Here is a 24818-nt window from a genome sequence, read left to right as displayed (position 1 = left end):
GGTCGCAGTACCAATGATGGTTTTCCCGATAGTCGTTAAAGGGGAACCTTCGAAATACGCCACTAACGACATCTATATTGGTAGATAATTAACGACAATGCATTAATTATTCATACAGTTTTGATTTATCATTAACGGTAGATTATGGTTGAGCATTTTTTAAGGATTTTTCTGGTTTACTTCAGAGTCGTATTATCCTATATATGAGTAATATTTTCGTTTTTTTTGGGTTAATATGTGACCAGACATGTTTAACATTGGAATTGTCTATATACACAACGTTTGTTAATGATACCAGGTGAGTTTGTTTCGGGATTCAGTCTATTTTTGGCCTACTAACGCCTGTAGAAGTGTTCAGCCCGCAGTACATTGATGTACAGGGAGAAGCAGACATCGAAAACCAATCTAAGAAAAACGGGTAATATTTTAACGTTGACAAGGCTTAATATAAACTCAATTAAGACAAACTTTATAAAATAATGTAATAATTTCGATATGTAAATTAGAAACTCCGGGATTAGTGGTGTAAATTACGTTTAATGACGGAAACAAAATGGACGCTGGGAGGCGCCTGTTAATGATTCCTCGATCATTAAGACATATCATTATAAGCCGGAAAGAGAAAATCTTGTAACTACATTTCCGTTCTCACCTTGTGGTAAAGCGCGACACCCAGTGGTCGCGTTCAATATTGAGTTATTTGGGCTTGTGAAATACACGACAGAATATAACGCTTAGACTATAAAGTCTAAAATAGTCTATTAAATTTTCTGAATTTAAACCATTATGCAAATTGTATCTATCATCATTGGTGTGTATTCAAAATTAAATTTTTCAAGGGCAATCCAGGGCTTTAAACTCTCAGCTTACGTCATCAGGGCATGTTCCAAAAAAACCGTTACAGGGCGTATCTAAAAATTAGAGAATCAATTAATTTTAAATTTTATTTATTCGACGATAGATGACAGATCAAAGGTGTATCTTTTGGTGCAATGAAAATTCATATTTTGTATTTCCTTGAAAAATACTGATTATCCGCGACACTTTACCGTGTACACGCGTTTTTGAACGTTATTAAAAATATTACAAAATTCACATTTTAGCCAATAGAAGCGCTGTTGATTGTTTTTTTTTTATTACGAAAAGTCTATAGAAGAATCTAGTGTTGTTAATTTTCCGGAAAAATAAAATGCGGAAAATTTTCCGCAAACCGGAAAAATAAAAAATTGAAACCTAAATTATTTTTTAAGGGTTTTTAATGTTTTTAAACTTTTTATCGATATAAAATTTCTAATATCAATAAACATACTACAAAACATTAATAGTGTTACATTGTTAATCAGTTTAAACTAGTCTAGATGTTTAGTTTTACTTTTAGATTCGAAAAATTGAGGCGAAAATGCTCCTCCGTTTAAAATAAAACGAATAGTCCCGGTGTTTCATTGGCTGCTTAAAATTTACGTCACCTAAAGCGATGGAAATCAAACGCCGGTGACGTTTTGTCTTTTCCCCCGCGCGAAAAGACTTTTTTTATTTTTTTCGGAAAAATACGGAAAATGTTCCGGAAAAAAGGCCTCGGTAATTTTCCGGAAAATTTTCCTAGCGGGAAATTTTCCGACTTAGAACACTAGAACAATCTATTCCTACCGCATTATTCAAATTTTAGACGCGTGCGACTTTCCTACGGGAAGATGATTCGATTAAAAGAAGATGCTACTAAACAACTCACTGCGTAAACTGGAAGAAATCTACTACCGTAGTATACCCTGTGCAGATTTTGCTGAGTGTGAAAGGACTTTAAATTAAATTACCGCCTCCAAAATTACTAGCCTCCAATTTTGATATCACTTGATACTCGCTTTAAACCAATGGTAATCAAGTAGATAGATGGTGGGCCAGATTCAGAAGTTTAAACAATCAAGCGGGCCACAAAATTAAAGGCCTAGGTTTGCTTCTGCCTGTCCCCCTTAAATTAAAGGGGCTTCAAAGTTCGGTGGCAAAATGTGTGTAAAGTCAGTAAAGTGCGAAATTTACGGTTGACTCTGCCCGCCTCTGCCAAGGCCGAGTGAGGGGTTGGGGGGAAGGAAAAGCATGCTCAATTTTCTATTTTTTTGCCACCGAACTTTGGAGCCCCTTTAACTTGCCTGTAAAGCAAATACCCTGGTGGTAGGCCAACCGCTGAACATTTTGGCCCACCACCAGGGTATTTGCTTTTCCGGCAAGTTATCTTAAAGGGGGACAGGCAGAAACAAACCTAGGCCTTTAAAGTCATAAAATACAAAAGTAGAACTCGCGATTTACGAAATATAATTGCAGACTATACTAAACCATTAATTGAAAAACTATCCGTTGACGTAAATTATTTCTTAATAATTATAGTTTTAATCATGGTAAAAAAATCAATTTAATCGATTATACTAAGCCAAATTACCATAAATAGAAATAGCTGTACATTTTAGTGCACCAAACAGCGGGCCAACGTTTCTCTATCACTCTTTTAAACGAACACTAACAGTGGTACACTTATACGCCTAGAATTACTTTCGATACATCGCACAATTTGGGTCTATTCCGATGAGCGATAAGCTACAATAAACCTTAATTGAATAGAAATTGATTTGCAACTTGTACCCCAATAACAAAAAAATACCAAACTTCAAAAACCTTTTATACCAATCAAAAGATCACCTTATTCAAACAAATTTATTAGCCATAATTTCAATAAACCTGAAAAATATACAACTCAATTAAAATAAACAAGTTTAAGCACTACGTTTAATGAAAAAAAAATAAAACCTAATAATACCAAAAAGTCGCTCTATCCCCGCCTTTAACATCGCTACCAGGTAAAGGTCGGTTAATAAAAATCTCATAACTACCCACGCCGTCAGACTATTCTTAAAAACTGCCCAATCAGAACAACTTGTTAGAGCCAATTTGATGACGTTACGGTCACTCCCCCCTCCAGCCCCGCGCGCGCGCCTCCCCCTCCCCTGCCTCGTTCAAATTACAATATTTACGAATTACATAAATATGCATAAGATCGTTTTCCCCCTGTCGGTAGGGCTTCACCCCACTGTCCCCCGCGCCTCGCGGGTAAAACTACACCTTAGGCGTGGATATATATTTTTAGGGAATAATGGGGCTTTTAGTATCGTTGTATAAATATTTGGGGACTGGTCATTTCGGTGGTCATTTGGCCAAAGTGGTCGCCCCCGTTGCGTTGACCAGCGTTGTTCCATGTCGCGATTTGCGGTGCTACTTTCCACGTTAAAATGAAAAGCATAGAAGATACGAGTATGAGGACTGAATCGCTAGCTCAGGTGGGATTTTGTTTGCGAAAAGCGGCGGATCAGTTCGATTCGGATAATTCGGAAGTTGAGAACACTCGTAGACCAAGTCGATTCACGTTTTGGGGTACTGGTATGTTGGAAAAAGTTTCATTTCTTCACACTAGCCGCCAAACTCATTCGTACCCTAAGTCTTAAGGCAGAGTTTCCCAAACTGTGGGGTTCCGGTCATGGTTTCACGGGTTCTGCGAAACTATTTCGGATACAAATATCAATGTTCCTATAAAACCACCTTTTTGTGGCATTTAGTGGAAAATAGTAGAAAATTGACAAGAAGGGGCTAATAAAGAAAAATTGCATTTCAAAGCTTAAAAAAGTATTTTGAATTAAAGTTTTAAGACGTTTATGGTAAAAATGTCTTAATTTACGCCGAACTTACAATGTTAGAACTAATTATTTCAAAATATTAAGAGGTTATTCTAATGTTAATCAGAATCTGACCATATATATTTGCCTTAAGTAGCCCAAATCTGAAATTTCTGTGTTCAAATATTTTTTAAATATTTTTTATAATTTTCTGTGGTAAGACAATATTTACTGTCCACTTTTGGCCAAATTGCCCACTAAATTCACTTTTGTTCAGGCCGGAAAATTCCACTATTTTCCACACACTTCGGAACACTGAAAAATATAAAGTGCTAATAACCCATAGGGCTGAAATTTGTAGCACGTAAAACGTAAGCTGTTTATTTAGGCTATATTTTAATGCTATTTTAATTTAATGCAGTTTTAGTTTAGTCTCAAAGTTTATTCCATTTTTCGCGAGTCCTGCCGCACAATTTTATTCAAAAAGTTTGGGAACCACTGTTTTAAGGTAAGAACGCAGGCTTGTTACTCCTCATGACGATGAAAAATTTAAAATTACAATGCGTAGGGATAATAAATTATAAATTTTAAACTTATATATTACCATGGTATAATAAACATTTTTTTTTTCATAATTGGAGACGTCTCCAATTAATACAAAAAATGGTTTATACTAGTGTTTATCCATGAGACTCTTCCTTTTAAGATTTTAAATTATTGTAAAACTAAACCTCAAGACTAGCTTTAAAATGAATAACAATGTAACACTATTAATGTTTTGTAGTATGCTTACTGATATTAGACATTTTATATCGATAAAAAGTTAAGAACATTAAAAGCCCTTAAAAAGTAATTTATGTTTCAACTTTTTATTTTTACGATTTGCGGAAAATTTTCCGCATTTTATTTTTTCGGAAAATTAACAACACTAGTTTATACCATGAGAGTTTCTTCAGTTGGATTTTATATTGATATATACTTATTTATGAAATATTTTTCCTTTAAAATAGTTTTATTAAGTCACTGCATAATTAATTTAGCCCCACACTATTTTTTTTTCAATAAAGCAACGGGAACTTGCGAAGGTACATCATACATGATTCAATCGAATTCCATTAACAGTATATGAATACTTATCTCTAAGAGATACGCTATATATTTCAAATCAAATTATTTAAGGACAGTTTAAAAAATTGTTGTCTCAAATGATAATTAATTTTTAGGCTATATGTCAAAGTTTCCAATTCCAATTTTTAACCAATTTTTATAGTCGTCTACATTAATTATAAAAAAAGTTATTTGACATTTCAAAAGCCCCATCTATCCTTTTTTTATTTTAAAGAAAATCGACTTTTAAACAATCTGAAAAATCGATTAACATTCGCAATTGGTAGTTTTAATAAATTCAATTCATATATTAATAATGGTTAATAAGTGTGGGCGAAGAAGAACTTACTCATTCTGATGATTTGGGCGATGATATTCGTAAAATACCACTTTTCTATTTTTTAGAAAAATTTATAGTTTCTGAAATGAAAATAGCTTCTGAAACATTGAAGGGGTACCCAAAAAATCTACTCATCACTGTTAGCCCAGGATACCTACTGCCTACATGTAAATGTAAAAAGACCGCCCGGAATATAAACTCAAACTTTATTACTTTAAAATGAGCCATTCGAATGACTATAGACTTGAAAAGTTGAAATAATGGACACTTTTCACCTGTAAACCGAACGTCATGTTTTTGCTAAGCCTTAATATGTCAAAAAAAAGCTACCTGGTTAAAATTAAACAGTTGTTGCATACCGTACAAGTAAAAATTTTCCATTATTTCAACAAGTACTATATACACAGTAGCTTTGTGGTCCCGGCTCTCGGAAATACTAGTTCTTTGCGATTTCCCGAATTGATGACTACTGGGAAAATTCCGTACAAACATGAATATATTTAACAATGAATATACAACTGTATAAGATGGCCCTGGTACGATGTCGCTTTGAAAAGAGCGGTAGCTTATGAGCCGAGTGACGCGATTTACATGTTTCTAAGCTCCAATCAGGAGAGACTAGGAAATGACGTTTTTTAAGTCCTCGATAGGTCATAGCAGACGGTATTATTTGTTCGGGAATTAGCTCCGACGGGCTATAATAATGTTTCGGTATTTATGAAGTTTAACAGATGAATTTATTTCAAAAATGTCGTATTGAAACATGTCAGAAGTCGCGGTAATTGATATACAATTGTTAAAAGCAATTCTAACAACCGCATGTGGCGTTTTCGATAATCTAGAAGTAAAAACAGTAGGCCCGGTAATCTTAAGCCTTATCACTGCTTCTTCAAACTCTGAAAATCATGAGTTTCTATCGCCTGATATTTCCGGACACGTGACTAATGCCACGGCCAACTTTGATTTCGCGCTGCCGCGAAGTTGGCCGTGCTAATGCCGTCACTAGATAAACCCCAACCCTAATTCTATGTACTACCAGCCCACCCGCCGTTGTATATTCATTGTTAGATATATTAATGGTAAAAAATTTAGATAAAAATCCCCAAATCCCAAATCCAGTGATTTCCCTCCAAAAATCCAAAGTCCTGTTCAATTAAGAGGCAAATGTTCAACCCTTCGGTTTTTTGGTTGAAAAATTACGTTTGGTTGCAAGAGGATTTTTTAACCAATGAAAATTTGGAACTGTTGCTATATTGTCTAGCAGAATTAGATTAGAGGAAGTTATCATAGAGCCCACTTTGGGCGCATTTGACTTAAAAGAGAGAGAGGGGAAGACTAGGCGGGATGACAATTTTGGCCCCCTATCACGGGAGTAAGACCGAGATCGGTACCTGGTGGAAATTTATCGAAACATGGGAAAATGGCAGCCGATATAACCGCTGAAATGTCTTTGCGATCTATTATGGATATTAACAGCTTAGAAAGTGAGACAGATGCATCCAGGAATATTAATTTCTATCCTCCTAGAATGAATCAACTCGATATAGTTATTATTTAATTTGCAAATCTAAAACGAAAATTAAGTCTGTAGCATGTAATTTCGATAAAAAATTGGCAAATAATAGAGTAATGTCGCTCCGTAGCTTAGACCATGGTCGCCATTTTGCTCGCGATTTTTTATCTATAGGAAAAAGCATGGGTGACGTGCCGTGACGTCACACTGCCATTACTCAATAACCAAAAAACGGCAAAGAATACTAAGCCTTCGCCAAGTTTTAAATCGGTTTCTTAAGCTGCAAATTAAAAAGAAAAACGATTCAAAAGCTAACAAATTTACCAATGTTGACATCAAAACGAAGAGTTAATCCACCCTTACATAATCCGTGGTAGTTGGGACATTAGTGATATTTCAAAGATGATCAATTTTAATTATCATGTAGAATTAAATTATGAAGTAAATAAATTTGTATTGAGGAATTTTGACATTAAAGATATATAAAAAATGTATAGAATATTGAAGCATATGTTTTAAATAACGCAGTTCTTTACTGAACAAATAAACTTTCATCTTATTTAAATATATTAGTAGCTTAGGTAAATAGGTGTCATCCCAGTCCCACCCTTTCATGCCTAATATCTAACCCTTGTAAAACGTACGATATAACAGACGATATTTTAATATCGTTAGCTCACGTTAGATGGCGGTATCGTTACCCAGCGTCCCTCGAGAATCTTCTCTCCTTTTGAGAGGGGTGGAATTTTCAGCGAGAAAGAAACTTACCCCCCACGCCTTTGTAAGGCATTTGCGTTTCCAGAATTTCAGGCTCTGTATAGTAACTTCTCCTAATCTAATTCTGTGTCTAGTTACTCGTAATAATATAGTATTTTCACGCGCCCTACAAAATTTTGCAAAGTATGCGACAGTTATACATCATTTAACTTGTTATAAGCATGGGTTATATGAAACTGATCACGTATTCTTGGAATTGAATCATATATTAATTAGAATCGAACTGCCTAGTAGTCTGGCCTCAGTCCCTAGGATGGAAGGAGCTTCGTTACTATGACCATAAGTGTTTAATATTGTAACATAAATGTGACACTTCCTATTCTTCACATGCAAAGTTTTACTGAGAGCTAATCACAAGACAGACTACATTACGGGCTTCGTCGTCGTTTTGCGTCCGCTCGCTCCCGCGTCACACGTAGCCTTTGACAGCGCCTCGCTAGGGGGAGATTTTCTTCTTGTGATGACGTCACTCCGTGACTAGCTCTCAGTAAAATATTCCTCAAAGTGACAAGCTTATGGGATACTATTATAGACTTCTGCTATGACGTTGGTCAATCGCCGCCGCTCAAAAACTGTTTTGATTGATGGATCTTAACTATCAACTTTAGCCTTTCAAATAAAACCAGGAATAAATTTACTCCTGATAAAACTAACAAAAACAGGTGACTACTTTATTCAGTGACACGCGCGTGCGCGTTGGGGAACAAAGAAAAAGAGAGCGCCATTTATTGAAGCGCCTATTGCCAATTTTTGAAACTTGACTAGTTTTCATTGCTGAGGCTTAGCGCAACTTAATTTGTAACGTTTAGCTATTGTTCGATTACTCTATTGTCAAGCCTTTACGCCATAGCAACGCGTATTGTTTGTAACACCAAATTTCAAATTACTTCTACGAGGAAACTATATAGGTAATAATGTATACCTCTATAGTTTCCTGCTTTTACTATTCCCGTTAGTGCCTTTTTTACGACTATAATTATAATATCTTTTCAAAGATAATTGAAGCGTCCCTAAGCAATGTTATCAAACACTTATTAGTTTCATGCCATAACTAAGCCTTTTAGTTAGCTTGAACTTATCCGAAAAGGTCATTTTCTAGGTGGCGCACTGCCTAATTTACGTAACGAGTTAAGCGTAATCAACAAGTGGCATTTAGGTCTATTAAGGGAAATTAACGAGCTTACGAAGTGGAAAACTCACGCAAAACGCCCAAATTGCGTGCGCCAAATTACAAATGATCGCGTGTAGATAACGAAAAGGCAACGGAACGCGATAATACACAAAATTTGGTTGAAATAAAAAAATAATTATAACTCTCCACCTTGTCACCACTATCGCAAACATGCCTTTTTGGCGTTTCCCTTAGGTGAAAACACCACAACCTGTTAGGGTCTAAAATTTGGTGTCTAAGGCCATAGACTGACACCATAAGTCTTTTTAAAAAACCTTAGGGTCTAAAATGAGGGAAAACAAGCCTGTTAGAGATAGTGTCCAGCACAAAAACATGATAATAGGCGCTTAAAAAAAACATCTTCCCAGAAATTGCCAAGAAGTAATATTTCCGACAGCCAGGACTCATAAGTTATTTATTTATATAGTGCTTGTTGAAATATTAGAAAGCTGGAAACCTTTCTCGAACGTAACATCGGTTTTTTGCTAAGCCTTAACAAAAAAGGTTACCTGGTTGAAAGGAAACACTTATTGCGTACTGCAAAAATAATACGTTTAGTTCTAAATGAATTAGTTTTCAACTTTTTCCGAAAGATAATTTTATACGAAGTGAATTAACTCTGCCTCCATGAGAAGCCTTAAAATTGCCTGGTAATATAAAAATATTCTGTATAATTTTAATTATTTATACCATAAGAGGATGATAATAATAATAATATTATTATCTTCTTATACTTAGATTTAGTAACATTATATATTTTACCTTAAAATATATTATCGAAAATTAACATAAGTATGTTCCTTATACACGCGAGCCGATGCATTTCTTATCTGACGCAAAATTCTCATGAGGGCAAAAACGCGTCTCCAATGACATTTTTTTGGCTAGCCATTCTAACCGTTTAACCGACCGACCGGAAATAGTTCCTTCCCAGATGAATTTGGAGAGGGGAGTAAAAACCGAGTATCTTTTATTGAAGCGTCCATTGCTTTTTTTTTACAAATATATGATAATTAATGTCAAATTATTTTAATTAGATATTTCCGAAGAAATTACGCCATTCCAAAGTGTGACAGCTGGTTTCTTGGGAGCCATATTCGGCGCTTTCCTCTACAAGTTATGGAATCGCAAACTGCAAACGTTAACTTAAAGAAACGCCCTCTGTCGGCTACCCTCCGAACCACATTCAATAACAAAGGCGGTGCTTTTGATGTATAAAAACTAAAAATGTTCCATTTTGTAAATAAATTTTGTATTTTGGCTATTTATAAAATTTAACTATAATACAAAGGGGTAACGAAAATAATTTTATTTTTAGCTCCAAAATATTTTTAAAACAATCTAGGAAAGCTCTTACAATTTAAACATTTTCAATTTAAAACATTGCTTAAAAATTGGAAAACACCTGCGAGTTACAGACTTTGGGAAAGTCTTATGATTTATATACTTGGGTAACGCTTAAATTTTTCCTTAAATTATATCCTAAAACAAAAAAATTAAATAGTTGTGTATTTTGGGGAAAAAAGTGTTATTAAAGCTTATACTCACGCGTACTAGAACGATTCTGACTGCGTGTCGTTGGTGAAGTTAGAATAAATTCTGCAGATGAACTGCTGTCTGGTGTCAAGACTACCTTTTTCCTTTTGGATTTCTTATTGGACTTTACTTGGTAAACTTTACCACGACCAATATTTGGACTTAAACGATTGAAGTCTGATGATTTAATCATGGTTTGTGTGGCTGTAGACGTAGAACCCTCTGGTGTATCTGAAACAGATGCAGCAGAATCAGAATCATCATTATTTGCTGCAGATTTTTTAGTTTTTAGCAGATTTAGGTCTTCCAATGGTGTTAACAATATCACTGGTTTTCTTTTAAAAATACTGTGTCTGTGACCAAGATTATATGCACTTTTTCCAAGAACGCTATTGACTGATGATTTGGTTTGAAGAATTAAAGAACTATTACTTTCTGATGGTGCTCGTTTATCAAAGTTGTTTTTGGCTGCTTGCAAATGGTCGGTTATGGCTTTAGAGGCAGTTGCATTTTTTGATTTGTTACTGAATTCTGAAGAAACGTGATTTGGGTTCTCTGAAATAATTGCAATGGGATAATAATTCGAATGAGTGTTTGAAATTTAACTACACAATTTGGGTAATTTATGTCTAGTTAACAAAACCAAAGATTCTTTACATACATACCTTTTTCAGTAATTTTGTCAACTATGGATGATATAGCCAATTGTTTTTCGTTATCAGTAGTTCCTAATGACACTAGGGTATTGTCCGATTTGTCTTTGGATGAAAGTTCATTTTTCTTTTCCAATATTGTAGTAACAACATTGGATGCTTCTTCTTCTTTTGATGTAACAGTTAAGTTTGTAGTTTGTAAGTCTTGTGATATTGTTTTAATTACTGCACCTTTAGAAGTTTCTGCAGTTTTGGGTACCAAAACATCCTCCCAATCTTCAGAATCTGAAAGATCTCGGTCATCGTCTGAGGAGTAATAAATACCTAAGTACTTATGACGATGTTTCATAATCAGTCTACTGCCAGTATTATTATCTTCAGGAACTGAAGTTTCATTAGTACCTGGATCCTCCAAACTTTCGTCATTTGACATCGGTGGACTGCAGTCATCACTTGAAGAATTGCTATCCAAAAACGAATGGCGACGTTTTGTAATTGGAGCACTTTGCTTATTCATTTTTGATCTTTGTTCAGGAACTGCTTTCTCAATAGTACCTGATTCTTCGAAACATACATCATCTGCCATTTGAAGAGTGTCGTCGTTACTTGAGGAGTCGCTATCCAAAAACGAATGGCGTCGTTTTATAATCGGTCTGTGTCGTTTAGTCATAGGTGAGTCCTCTTCAGGAACTGTATAGGATGAACTTGATTTAATCTGGTTTGCATGATTAGGTTGATTAGTTTTGGGACTACAAGAATCTACACCTTTCTTGGGAGTAGCTTCTGCCTTTTTGGAGTTAGCTTGGCCATTCTTTGAACTCTCTTTGATAATATTGGGACCAGCTTGGGCCTTTTTAGGTGAAGCTCGAGCTTTCTTGGGAGTAGTTTGGAATTTCTCAGTACTGGGAATTTTTGTACCACCATCAACAACATCAACGTTCAATGCTTCATCGCTACTTGGTAAACGAAAAGACTCAGAGTGAGAATCATCACCATTATTTTGATTTGTAGCTACAGACTTCTTGGGAGTACACTGATTAATTGTAGTTTTGGGACTTAAAGAATCAACATCCTTCTTGGGGCTAGCTTGGGCATTCTTTAAACTATCTTCAGTATTATTGGGAATGAAATTTTTAGGTGAAGTTCGAGTTTTCTTGGGAGAAGCTTGGTTTTTCTTCGGACTGGAAGTTTTCAGACCACCACCAACAACATCGATGTCGTCCGATTCTTCACCAGAACTTGGCGAATGAAACGAATCTGAGTGAGAATCATGATCATTTTGATAAGATGATGACATTTCCTTGGCTATGTTCTGGATTATATTGGATGACAAATATGGAATTGGCACCTCATCCGACTCGCCAGTTGATGACTGTGCTACAAATTCAACATTGGATGGAGTCTGTGGCGGAATAAAAACACTTGGTTCAATATTCAGGGATGAAATGTGGAAGTTTGGTTCATTTGGGAGATTTTTCAAAATTTTAGCAATTGAACAATCCAATTCTGAATCAGCCGAGTAATTTTGAGACGAATCACTTGGGGAAAATAATAATTTTTCTGACAAATTAAACGATCTCATAGGGGATTCTGTAGCTGTTTTAGTTTTCTCATTATCCCCACCTAATTGCCGATTTTCCGAGTCCAAATTTGATGTATCTTTTCCTTTAGACAGACTTGATTTCTCAGTAACATTTTTCAAGTTAACAAGTGAAAAATCAGAAGATTTATCAGAAGACAAATATAGATGACTTTCATATGACTCATCATCAGAAGAAACCAATTTTTTTCTTTTCTTTGGCCCGAAACTATTTTCTGTATTCCCCAAGAAATTGGTTGAGGTATTCTCGGAAGCCTCTAATTCGGGGTTGTTTGTTGTAGAGGAAATGGCATTCTCATACTCAACCATGTCATCACTTAGATTACAAGACATAGTACCTTCTTTAGAATTTTGGGATGAATCGCATGTTAAAATAGGGTTCATTGGTGTGCTTGTAAAAATGTTTGGAGAATTAGGTACATCGCATTGGGATGAGTTGATCACATTTTCATAATTGCAGGTGATTTTGGCACTTTTACCGGGTGTAGGAGCTATTGGCGAGTTGCTTGACAACCTTCTGCGGCCTAATCTAGAGTACCTCTTTTGACCAGTTGTGCTATTAACGCAATTTATCATACTCTGATTGTGTGCACTTGAAGGAGATGTATCAATGGAATTCTGTGGTTCCACATCGTGACAAGATTTTGCGGATTCTAACATTTCATCATGAGTGTTTTTTACAACTTCCATCACTTGTTTATTATAATTTACCTCTGGCTTAATTCTTTCTTTACAAGTTCCATATTTCCCAAAAAGTTCTTCATTTCTATTAGAATCACCGTGGTATCCTTCATCGTCAGAGCTTTCAAAAACTTCAATGACAACTGTTTTACTGGATGATTTTACGATATTACTATCTTCATCAGACGTTACTAAGTTTTCAATTAATTTAGGCGTTTTGGATATTTCAATTCTATCACTGCATTGTAAATTTGACCCTAGTACAATATCATTGTGGCAATTGATTTTTTCTTTAATGGATTGTTCAGCTATAGGATCAGCACCAACTTCAAATTCTTTACCAACAAAAACTTTCTCAGTTGACATTGTGACATCTTTAGGTTCTTCCGAGTTTCCTGGTTCTTCAACTACTTGATCATCATAATGATCTTTCTTAGCTGTCATTGAGACATTGTTGATTGATTCTTCATCATGTCTGGCTCTACGATTAACCTTCACATCTTTGTCTTGTGTAGTTTTTTTAACATCATTTTTTCTTTTAGAAAATGATTGTGAAATTTGAGTGATTTTAGATTCCTTTTCAGATAAATATTCAACATCATCCGAATCATAGTGGGAGCTGTCGGAATCGGGAAGAGTTTCCAAATGATGCTTCGTATTTGATGAATCAAGCCGAATTTCGTTGGCATTAGCGTGGCAACCATTATCTTTGGAAGTACTAGGCAACTCTGGGTTTTCGTCCTTAGATACTGTCGTTTCAACAACAATAACTTGAACATCCATATCATCATCATTATCCGAAACGTCCAACAAAATATCACCCTCATATTGAAGTTTATCAATACTGTTTAGTAATTTTTGTTCTCCCTCCCCAATTTCTGGTATTAGCTTTCCCTCTGTTTCATCAGGTTGTTTATTTCTAATTTTGTTTTCAACATTGACAAGTTCATATCCATCACGAATGTAAATATTCTAAAGACGAAGCATTTTATTAGTGGGCGTGTTAAAAAATGATACTTTTGCTAAAACAAGAACTTAAAATTTTATAATTACCTCTAACAAACCAGCCCAAACAGAATTTTGTAATTTAACATCCACAAACTGAGCTACTACATCATCTACGGTGAATTTTTTAGAAAGCCTGGGAGCTCCATCCACTTCGTGTTTACGTAACCATTTGTGAAATTTTCTGGGTGGTTGAATGGAACGAACGAGCGAACGTATTTCTGGTAGACTGGTTTTGCATGCTTTATTCCAAAGGTGAATTGCATATAAGAATTTGACATAGTCAGTGGATGAATTGATCATCTTTGGAGTCCCACAAATTAAAAACTGAAGTAAATTTCCATAATAAAGTTTCCTTTTACGGAAGCAATTTGTTTGTCCTATTACATCCCAAAGATAAGATTTGTCATGCGCTGAAAAAAAATTGAAATTGAAATTTTTAAATATTTTGGCTAAAGTTAATAATAGCTCCCGGTAATATATTGGTTCAATATTTTACATATAGGATCTATAATATATGTAAAAAAAAATAGTGGTGGAATAACACGGCGGAAATGAATTTAATATTAGTAAAAATAAAATAAATTTTAGTATTGTAAGCCTTACAGGTAGCGTTTAGTATATGCTACCAACGGAAGTATGGAGTCTGGCGGTTCTTTGAAATACTTAAGCGTTAGGTTAGGTTTAAAGCCCATTTTGTAGTGTTAAGCCAAAATTTTTAAAAAATAAATATTCATTTCCACCAAAAACAAAAAATTACATTGCGTTCAACACTTCATTTTACATACTTTGGCACAAAAATAATAAAAAAAAAACCGGGAGCAATTGTTAACTTTGCCATTATTTCTAATGTTTCTACCTAAGTATGAAAAAACAAACAGCACAATCTCTTTTTCAATTTCTTCATATAAACGTGGCTTTTTCAAGGCTCTAATCATACGCAAATCAATCATGAAGGCTAGAAAGGTTGCTATGATGTCATTAATGCCTGGTTTAGTCATGTCCTGAAAACAAAGTAATCGATTAACACAATTGAGCTTAATATGGTATTTTTGTATGATGGAAAACGTACTTCTTCATTAAGATAAGGCTGAACATTTAAGTAAAACTTGTAAAGAAACATCGCAAAAACATCATGAAGTTTTTTTGCACGCCTAGCTTTATTGTCATGGATGACACTTTGTATTGTTTCGCTTGCTTCCCTAATAAATTATTATATTCGTAAGGGAAAATTATATTAAAAATATTTCTTATGTCACATACCTAAATAGTGATAGTGCTGCAAGTTTTAACTTACAAACATCGCCATTTGCACTTTTAAACTGTAAAATAACGTCTTGCTGCCATATAAACGACATTTTTGCGGAAATCTCTGTCATTTTCAATATTATTATTTAAAAAAATACAACAGGCACAAATTGACAACCCAGTGATTACACATTAAAAAAAAATATGCGTCAAGGTCAGCCACGTGCTTGACCAGAGGCTTCTCGAGTGAAATTCAAAGCCGCTTAATTGCATCGTTGCCAGTCTAGGTTAAAAAATGTTTTTTCAATTATTCGCGTTCTTGATAAATCATTTATTTATCACATTCCTAAATGCAATGTATTACTCAAAGTAATTTAAATTTCAAATGCAACGACGGCTCGTTAAAATTCCTCGACATATAAGTCTTATTTTATTAAATTGCACCAATCTTAGCTTTAAAGAACGTCGAAAGGCAGGGCAAAATAGCCAAATTAGGCGATATTCTAAATGTCTGAAAGTAGAAACGTAAGCGCCATCGCTGGTTTTTACAATATCTAACTTCACAATATAACTAATTTATATTGTCACTCAAACTATGATGAATAAAATGTAAAAACTTAAATAAAATTTTATTCATTTTAAATTGCAAAATAAAATAAATATTGTAAACAAAAATATTGACTATTTTTGTGGAAACAGCGCAGGGACTGCCATCTAGCGAGACACGCCTTTACTATTCGGGGTTAGGAGGGCATTCTGCGGGCTTGAGAAGATAGATTGGGCATTTTTAGGATATAACTGTCCCATTTCATTAATTTAATTGCTAATTATCGTATTTATCTCAATTATTATTAGCATAGTTAACCTAAGAATTCAACAATATATCAGGAAAAAACTTAATTTCCCATTGATATTGATAAAATTAGCAAAACATACAATAGAACAGAACTTTGAAGTTTTGATTAGAGTCAAAAATTCCCTTAATTTCAATTCATTTATGGTTGTAAATAACCAATTAAGCTTAAAGGTATATCATTTAAAGATGCTCATTGCATTACAATAGCACGATATTGGTTAAAAACTCTTAATTTAGGTATAATAATGTTTTCTATTATCATTGCAGATTTGATGGTGGTTGCATTTGACCTTTGCAAATGGGTGCTTGAAGCAGTAGCAAACGTGTTTTGTTATCGATGATTGGAAAAAAATGAATGGTATTCGTCCCGCAGCGCAAGATGTACCTGGTTCTGATAAAAAACGCCTCAGAAACTATAAACTCTTAGTTGACCCTGTTCTTAAGAAAGGAGCCACTAAACTATACCGTTACGATGGCATTGTGCCTGGAGTAAGTGGTTTCCTGTTAGAAAAAAAGGTGTATTCAGTTGAAATAATGTCTAATGCGCCATCTTAAACTCATTTCAGCAAGAGAATTTGTATCCACCAGTACAAATTCGCGATCCTAGATCGAGATTGGCTATGCTATGGAGTAAAAGTGAAAATGCAGAATTGCCAGTCCCAAAATTTAAAGTATAAATGGGTCAACATTCTATTTAGCTTTTGTCCAAGGCAATTTTATTACAAATTTACCAGAATTATCGTTGAAATTTGGTAATTGTGTTATAATTGTCTAGATTCAAGCTAAATATCCTTAATTTCGATGATTTGCTCATTTAATGCCTTGAAATCCCACAGATTGACGACAACTACGTGGGAACTCCGCCACCATTGGAGGTGACAATTAGCAACATAAATGATAACATCAACAAAGTTTTCTTAGACGATATGCTGAAAAAATTTGGTCCTTTGGAAGAATCGCACATATATTACCATCCCAAAACGAAAAAACATTTAGGACTGGCGCGGGTTACTTTCATGAGCACAGCCTCTGCTAAATTATGTATTGAGAAGCTTCATATGTCTTCAGTGATGGGGAACATTATGAATGTCTTTTTGGACCCATTTGGACGGGACTGTCTGAAAATGTTTGATGATTTTTCTTCAAATCGTTCAACAGAGAAAAGAAAATCTTCATCTACCAGTATTCCCGAAAAGGGGCCTCCATTACTGAGTAATCCACCATCCGCACCTACTCCGGTTGTTACGGTAGCAAATACTGAATATTCCACTACTACGAAAGAGGTGCCACCACCATTACCCGCAACACCATCAACGGTATCCTCCGAATACAGGACTACAGATAGTGGCTATCATGGCTCGGAGAGTGCAAACAGCTATCAAACAGGATCAGAAAGTAGTTACCAGCACGACCAATACTCCGTCCATTCGGATTATAACAATTTTCAGTCAAATCATTCAACACCCATTAACTACGATAGCAGTTACGTATACAAAGGATTCATGCCACCGCCTCCAAGTCAACCTCCTCCTCCATTACCACCTGGACCACCCCCAATGTCTTACGCACATCCACCAATACCACCTCCTCCTCCGCCTCAAGTCTTGCCACCACCTCCCATGCCTCATTGGCCACCTCCTCCTGGTTGGGATCGATCTGCTTGGCCTGATCCCATGACAATGGGCCCACCGCTTCATCCACCAATGCCTCCTCCTTTACCACCGCCACCCATGATGCATCCTGACTTCAACAATATGGGGATTTTACCTGCAGCACCCCAAACACCAGCAACTGTTGAAAATGGTGCCAAACCCAGTCCTGCAAGGGAAAGTTTAGACTCTCGTATTGAGTTGCTCTTGAAACAAGCAACTGGACGTCCTTCGTTCTTGGAAATAGGTGTTGGTTTTAGTAGCGCTAGTGCTGAAAGCGAGAGTGAAACTGAAAGTGCCAGTGAGAAAATTCCCGTAACCGCAGCACCCCAACCTCCATTACCACAACAAGATGAAGCACCGCCTCTTCCTCCTGAAGAAGTGACGGACAGCCCTGTGTTTTTATCTCAACCACCATCACCATTTGCTTCAGAAGAGGAGTACCAGAAATGGTCGTTATTTACATTCAGTTTGGAACATTTAGAATTGAAGGAAGAGGAAAATCCAGTTCCAATAATCAATACTGATGACGATTCTACGTCCTATAGCGCTTTGAAGAACTTAAAACTGACTAGTGAGGTATTGGAAACTTCATCCAGTGAAGTAAATAAGTCAGATTTGATGTTATCAGAGCAGATAGATGAAGATAAAGATTCGACTCCTGTTCAAGATGAGCTGCCAGCTACTGATACGGAAGAGAATGCAGATACGAACACTCAAGACGATGATGACTGTATGTCATTATCCTCCTTAAGTAGTGGTGATGAGAAATTAGAATTGAACGCTCCACTACCAATAAAAGCATCTCCCGTATCCAAGATTCCTCAATCTTCTGCGGCAACGCAACCTCCTCAACCAACACAGCCACAAACTAGCGTAGCAATGCCTCAAACGCCAATGCAAAGTATTTATGGAGCTAATAATATGTACCATCTGTATCCGCGTCCACCACCTACAAGTCAACCGAGACCACCTATGCCAAGACCTCCTATTATGCATCCAATGTATCCCAGTGAACAAGTTCAAAATATGGCAAGAATGGGCATTTGGCGTCCAGGTATGGGTTCTGGTATGTACGGACCTCAAATCAGCCCTGGGGCTACTTGTTTTCCTCCAACATCAACAAACTTATACGCTCATTTGACTTCACCACCTCCAGGAGTGATATCACCACCTCGACCTCCTCCTGGATACCCTAGCCCTTATGCTAACGCAGCTCCTCCCTACCAACCACCTCCCAGGTTCCCGTACATGGGTCCAAGGCCATTCTATCCCGCACCATTTCCAGGTGGGAGGCCTCCACCAGTTAGACAACCATTTCCGGGATTTTATGGAGCACCATATTATAATGCTTATTCGGGCCCAACTTACCATTCGCCAACTAAACCAGTCCAAAAATCAAGTATCGAAGAACCGTATATACAATCTGTTTTGGCTTCCGTCGTAGCCGAATTGAGTCAAATAATGAAGAAAGATTTATGTAAAAAAATGGTTGAAAGTTCCGCGTTCAAGACTTTCGAGTTTTGGTGGGATGAACAAGAGCAAAATACCAAATCTGCAACTCCAGGAGAGGCGATTAAAGAACCAGTGAAGAAAGCAGAACCCATCGCAACCTTAACTGGATTATTTGATTCTAATAGACCGACTGATACATTTGGATTAGGCCTGGATACTACTGGTCTTGGATTAGGACTAAGAGCTGCTATGCCGAGAATGCCATCCTTTAGGGTAAAAAAAAACACTAACTGTAATAGGTTTTATTAATGTATTAAAAATATTATCTCTTGCAGAGGAAAATCATACCACCACCGCCAATTGATGATGAAGACAGTAAAAAACGTGAAGAAGATTCGGACATAGAGGGAGAGGATAAATTATACACTTCAGATTTTGAAGTTAGTCCTACCCGTCGCAGAATACAAACAATACAGTCAACTGAAGATGAAAAAGACAGCGAAAGCGAAAAAGCTGATTCTGGTTAGATCAGTTTTTTTTTATCCAAATCTCTATCACCTTAATAATTAAATTAAAATTTGTTATTTTAGATTCAGAATCAGGCTCGGAAGAATCATCCGGTTCTGAAGAAGAAGAGGAAAGTTCAGTTGCGTCAGAATCTGAATACGCATCTGGTGAAACTGATTCCGAATCAGAAGAGGAGGCGGGAGTTGATGAAGAAGAAGCCGTAAAAGTTGCGGTGGAAACTGCGGAAGGGGATGACTTTGATATGGAAAAGGAGCCAGTGGAAGACCAAGATGACAAAAAATCTGATGCAATTGAAGTTGTTACAAAGATTGGTTTGCCAACCCACGCAAGGAGCTCCGATTCTTCAACTGAAACATCCTATACTGAAAACTCTGAGACTGAAAGTGAAACTGAAATTAGGGACGATGAATATTCAGAGAGCAAGAAAGCTGAAGTTACAGAAACCGCAGTTGCTCCCAAGAAAACTGTGGACTACGATGGAGCTTTGGCTTTGGAAAAATTAGCATCTGAAGCCTTGGTTGCATTATCTACTTGTCTGAAGTACCCAGAAACGGCACATTCGGATTCACAAGTACCGCATTATGATGTTGACAAAAAAGATTTGTTAGTAGCCAACCAAAATGATCTACTGACTGTTGTGGAAGAATCGATAGGAATTAGTGGCAAAAACGAAGACATGGTGAATGGAGATAGCAAGATCACATTGTTAGACAGCCCAGCCAAAAAGGAAATTCCCATTAAGCAGTCCGATTTCTTCCCCGAAATCACATCCTCTGAAGAAACTGATACATCTTCCCGTATAAATTACCTCAGTGAACACAGTTACTGTTTACCGCGGTCGGGAAATAGAACAGAATCAGATAACAAATCCTTAACTTCCGTTGATTGTGTAATAGAAGATGTCATACGTGGTAAAATAATTGAAGACGATAAATCATCTCAAGATGAGAATCAAGAAGGACTCTACGAATCACCTGAAGTTATGCAAGTCAATTTAACATCATTACCCCAAACGCTAGGTCATCAGGAGTTAAACCTAACAGAGTCATCTTCCACCGAAGACCAAAAAACGGTTGTTTTAGATCATCTATATACGCGAGCGCGTTCCCCAGTGTCACTAGTACCAAATAAATATGACTTGATCAAACAAAGGACGAAAAAACCTCGTGCCACCATAAATTCCACCGCCGCTTTTGATTTCTGGCAAGACATAAAACCTGAACCACCCAAAGTGACATTTGAGAAAAGAAATGTTCTGGAGGAAATGAATGTTTTGTACGAGTTCTTAAAGAATGGAATCGATGATGAGGATGTGCGTTATTTAAAACGAAGCTATGACGCAATATTACAGGACGATGACATGCAGTGTTTCTGGTTAAACGATACTCATTGGGTTGACCATCCTCATATCCTTTCAAATTATGTTGCCTGCGTTTTAATTTTTGTTTTCAGCAACGTTCCTTAACCTAATATCCCGCACCTAGCTATGTTCCAACTCCGCCTCCAAAGAAGAAGAAGAAAGAGGAAAGTTGGAGGGTTCATCAAACGGGTTGCGCCAGAACAGAAGGCTACTACAAAATGGATTCGAGGGAGAAAGCTGCTTACAAAGTTTCTGTGACCCAAGATCCTCAGGTAAACATGTCAAATGTCCAAAAGTTCAGGAATGTTGATAACTAAAAAAATTTTGTTTGCAGAATGTACCATTGAAAGCGAGAGTAGCGGCTCAATCAACGAGAGAAGCCAGGTCGAACCAGAGGAGACTTCTAACCCACTTTGAAGCGCTTGGAGAATCTGATTTCACAAGCGACTTGCTCAAATTTAATCAGCTAAAAGTAACTATCACATGCTTTTTCTATTTCCTAAACAATTCTAACCTACTGTTTTTATTCAGTTCCGAAAGAAACAGCTCAAATTTGCTAAGAGTCGAATTCACGACTGGGGTCTATTTGCTTTGGAACCAATAGCTGCTGATGAAATGGTTATTGAATATGTTGGACAAATGATTAGGCCAGTAACGGCTGACTTAAGGGAGAAGAAATACACCGAAATTGGAATTGGAAGCTCATACTTATTCCGCGTTGATCTGGAGACAATTATTGATGCCACGCGATGCGGGAACTTGGCCAGGTTCATCAATCACAGTTGTAATGTAAGTCTTTTAGAGCTTTTGTCCCTCATTTTCCTGAAAAACCTGAAATTAGTATTGCATAAATAATAAAAAATCTTTAATAACAATAAAATTTAGCTTAAATTGTACTCAAGTAAAATCCTGTAAATCGGACAATGTTCTGGTTCTCTGTAAACTATAAAACAGGGTGGATTGGTTTATGATTGGATTAAAGGGCCATAAACCATTTGAATATTAGCCCTGAATTTTGGGTAACTCCTCCCCATCTGTACCTCATGCTAAGAGATCCAACTAATTATAACTAGTCATTTTTTAAGGCTTTTTTCCGAAATTCAATGGATTCTGTGGTTTAACTTTAATACTTAAATTAAATTTTTGGTTAATGGTGAATGAGTATATAAGCTATGAGTTTTAAATCGAATGTATGAAAACTGTCTGCACATTCAAAATTATCTCCATATAAAAGCTGAACGTTTCAGTTAAAGAACAGTCCTATTCAAAAGTAGTCTGCTATTTTCTTCACACATTTAGTTGACAGGTATTAAAGTAAATGTTGCTATCCTTTCTAAGCTCGAAGCCTATACTGTTAAACCGAATTTACAGAAGCCACAATTAGTTCAAATTAATTTAAACTAGTTTTAAACGGAGAAAACCTGCTTGCTGTAAAATATTTGCTTCAAAAACATTTATGGGATAATATTATAGCTTCAAGTTGTAATTCTCTTAACCTAGGCTTAAAAGAATTAGGCCTTATTTTACCTTTAAAAAGGTGTTTTTTTTATTTCAGCCTAATTGTTATGCCAAAATTGTGACTGTTGATGGCCATAAAAAGATTGTAATCTATTCTAAACAACCCATTAATGTCAATGAAGAAATCACGTATGACTACAAATTCCCAATTGAAGAAGAGAAGATTCCTTGTTTGTGCGGTGCTCCCCAGTGTAGACATTACCTTAACTAAGACCATCTTTTTAGCATCAACAACTAATATGGCCTCCATGTTTCATTCAACTAGAGATTTCTTTTTACATGAAAACTTTGTAAATAGCGAGCATTGATCTTGTAAATAACTATGTTCGTGTACATAATTTGTACCTTAATGTGAATGTTTTTCAACTTAAAAATTCTGATGCGAGATACACTGAATCATTTAATATAATTCAGGGTATGAGATACGGGAGAGAAAACATGTGTTATTAATTATCGAAGGGATATAATGAGAATAATTTAAAAGTTAGGAATTGTTTGACGCTTCGTGAAACTGTGATGTTTCTCTTTAAATTTAATTTTCATTTGTACAAAAGTGTAAGTTAAATATCATCCATTTAAGGAAACAAAAATTAGAAAAAATTTATGATTTTAAGTTTTAGACCAAAGTAATTTTCCTTTTGTTTTGTAAATATATCATTTAAATGCATCTCATTAATGTGTACATTAATTCAGAACTCACGGCAAAATAAATTTCTTCTATTCAAAATGATACAAACAAATTCCACTTTTGAACGCCGTGGCGCCACATTCGTTAATGTCATTAGTTAAGAAAATCAAGTGCCCTAAAAGTACTTAAAACTGCCACCAGATGAGGCTCCTGACAAATAAACGAAGTCTGAAAAATTAGACTCTCCTTGATTTCTTGTTTAAAGCAACTGTCTGCTCTATCATTTTCACCGGTATTATGAAAAGGCCCCTGTTATTGTTATTAGAGATTGCCAAGAATCGAAAAAAACGACTTTACTGGAGAGCGTGGTGCCATCTATTAATGGCAAAGGAAGCTAAAATTCAAAATAGCCAAAATTATAACGTCGTCAGAAAACCATTGTAGAGTATTATATATAGACAACTTATACTCTATTTAGTGGGCTTTAACCTAAATTGTATATACCATGTAAAAATATTGTTTAAAATTACAGCAATTTATGTTATTGACCAATTTACAAACGATTAAATCAACGCGAGGGGTACCTATAAGCTTGCTATAAGAATCGCCTTTTGCGTCAAAATGCAGCTTAACTATCTTGTTTGGATGTCGACGCTAGCGACATCTGCTGAAAAAGAGCTACAAGACAGGTGCTGCTGTATGTTAGTAATCTTAGAAATAGCAGAATTTACCGATGTCTTACCAATGAGGGCCCTACCATGACTGAACCGCGGGGACGAGAACTTCACAAGTTATGATTCTATCGTAGACCTGTACGCTTTCTAATATAAAAAAATCACTCTGCTGTGTGGAGTAAATCTTAAGGAGTCGTGCTGTAACTAGATTGTGTGTTACCTTTTTTTATTTATTACTAGCGGGGGTACCCGGCAGTGGCGTGGCGTAGACAAGGGTGGGGTTTCCGGGTCCAGACCCCCCCCCCTTGGGCCCACCTTTGACTGTACTAAATTTCCACCACCTTCTCGACCCCCACTTAACATTCACATACTTCGACCCCCCCCTTGACGAATTTCTTGCTACGCCACTACTACCCGGTATATCTGGGCAAATATGGCTAATTGTATAACCAAGGAAAAAGCGACAGTGACGAAACTCCGGTATTTCCCGGGGAAATACGGCTATTTGTATAAGCAAGGAAAAAGCGCCAGTGACGAAACTCCCAGGGGCGGATTAACCCTTTCGGCGACTTTAGGCACAGAAAAATTGGCGCCCCTTGGCATTGGTCAGGTAAGGAGGGGCGTATCGGTTTTTAAAAAATCTTTTCGGCGTTATTTTGAGTTGGGGCAAGCCAAGTACATGGACCGTGGGGCTTTATCAGAGTTTTGGCGCCCCTAGAAAAATTTCGCCCTAGGCACGTGCCTACTTTGCCTAATGGTTAATGCGCCCCTGGAAACTCCGACACATTCAACACGAAAATAAAACACTGCAATAACTGTCTCCACGCATGGCACCGTACCCAATATAATCAACTGGTTAATGA

General features: G+C 36.3%; 2 protein-coding genes across 6 annotated transcripts; one reads left to right on the top strand and one right to left on the bottom strand.

Annotated features, from left to right (window-relative positions):
- Positions 1 to 9869: 9869 nt before the first annotated feature.
- Positions 9870 to 15524, bottom strand: LOC149958754 (uncharacterized). 4 transcript variants are annotated; one of them, XM_090166130.1, is made up of 8 exons: positions 15303 to 15524; positions 15112 to 15241; positions 14899 to 15043; positions 14088 to 14452; positions 10766 to 14006; positions 10476 to 10655; positions 10113 to 10331; positions 9870 to 10046 (listed from the first exon to the last, which is right to left on the bottom strand). In XM_090166130.1, the coding sequence occupies exons 1-8, from the start codon at positions 15416 to 15418 to the stop codon at positions 9997 to 9999; spliced, it is 4446 nt and encodes a 1481-aa protein (XP_090022256.1). In that variant the 5' UTR covers positions 15419 to 15524; the 3' UTR covers positions 9870 to 9996. The 4 variants fall into 4 exon arrangements, with proteins under 4 accessions (XP_090022256.1, XP_090022257.1, XP_090022255.1 ...); XM_090166131.1 differs by having other exon boundaries at positions 10533 to 10655; XM_090166129.1 differs by having other exon boundaries at positions 10113 to 10655; positions 10766 to 11443; positions 11519 to 14006.
- A 488-nt stretch (positions 15525 to 16012) lies between these two features.
- Positions 16013 to 23517, top strand: Set1 (SET domain containing 1). Of its 2 annotated transcripts, none has more exons than XM_090166127.1 (10): positions 16013 to 16029; positions 16411 to 16632; positions 16710 to 16814; positions 16980 to 19520; positions 19583 to 19769; positions 19838 to 21181; positions 21256 to 21407; positions 21470 to 21607; positions 21667 to 21924; positions 22691 to 23517. In XM_090166127.1, exons 2-10 carry the CDS (start codon positions 16495 to 16497, stop codon positions 22862 to 22864), a joined length of 5037 nt encoding a protein of 1678 aa, XP_090022253.1. In that variant the 5' UTR covers positions 16013 to 16029; positions 16411 to 16494; the 3' UTR covers positions 22865 to 23517. The 2 variants fall into 2 exon arrangements, with proteins under 2 accessions (XP_090022253.1, XP_090022252.1); XM_090166126.1 differs by lacking the exon at positions 16013 to 16029 and adding an exon at positions 16040 to 16314.
- Positions 23518 to 24818: the final 1301 nt, after the last annotated feature.

The sequence above is a fragment of the Leiobunum rupestre genome, chromosome 2 (assembly GCF_980474605.1).
Source record: "Leiobunum rupestre chromosome 2, qqLeiRupe1.1.hap1, whole genome shotgun sequence".
Taxonomy (NCBI): domain Eukaryota; kingdom Metazoa; phylum Arthropoda; class Arachnida; order Opiliones; family Sclerosomatidae; genus Leiobunum; species Leiobunum rupestre.
Note: the sequence above shows the minus strand (reverse complement) of the source record. Positions and strands in the feature narration are given on the sequence as shown.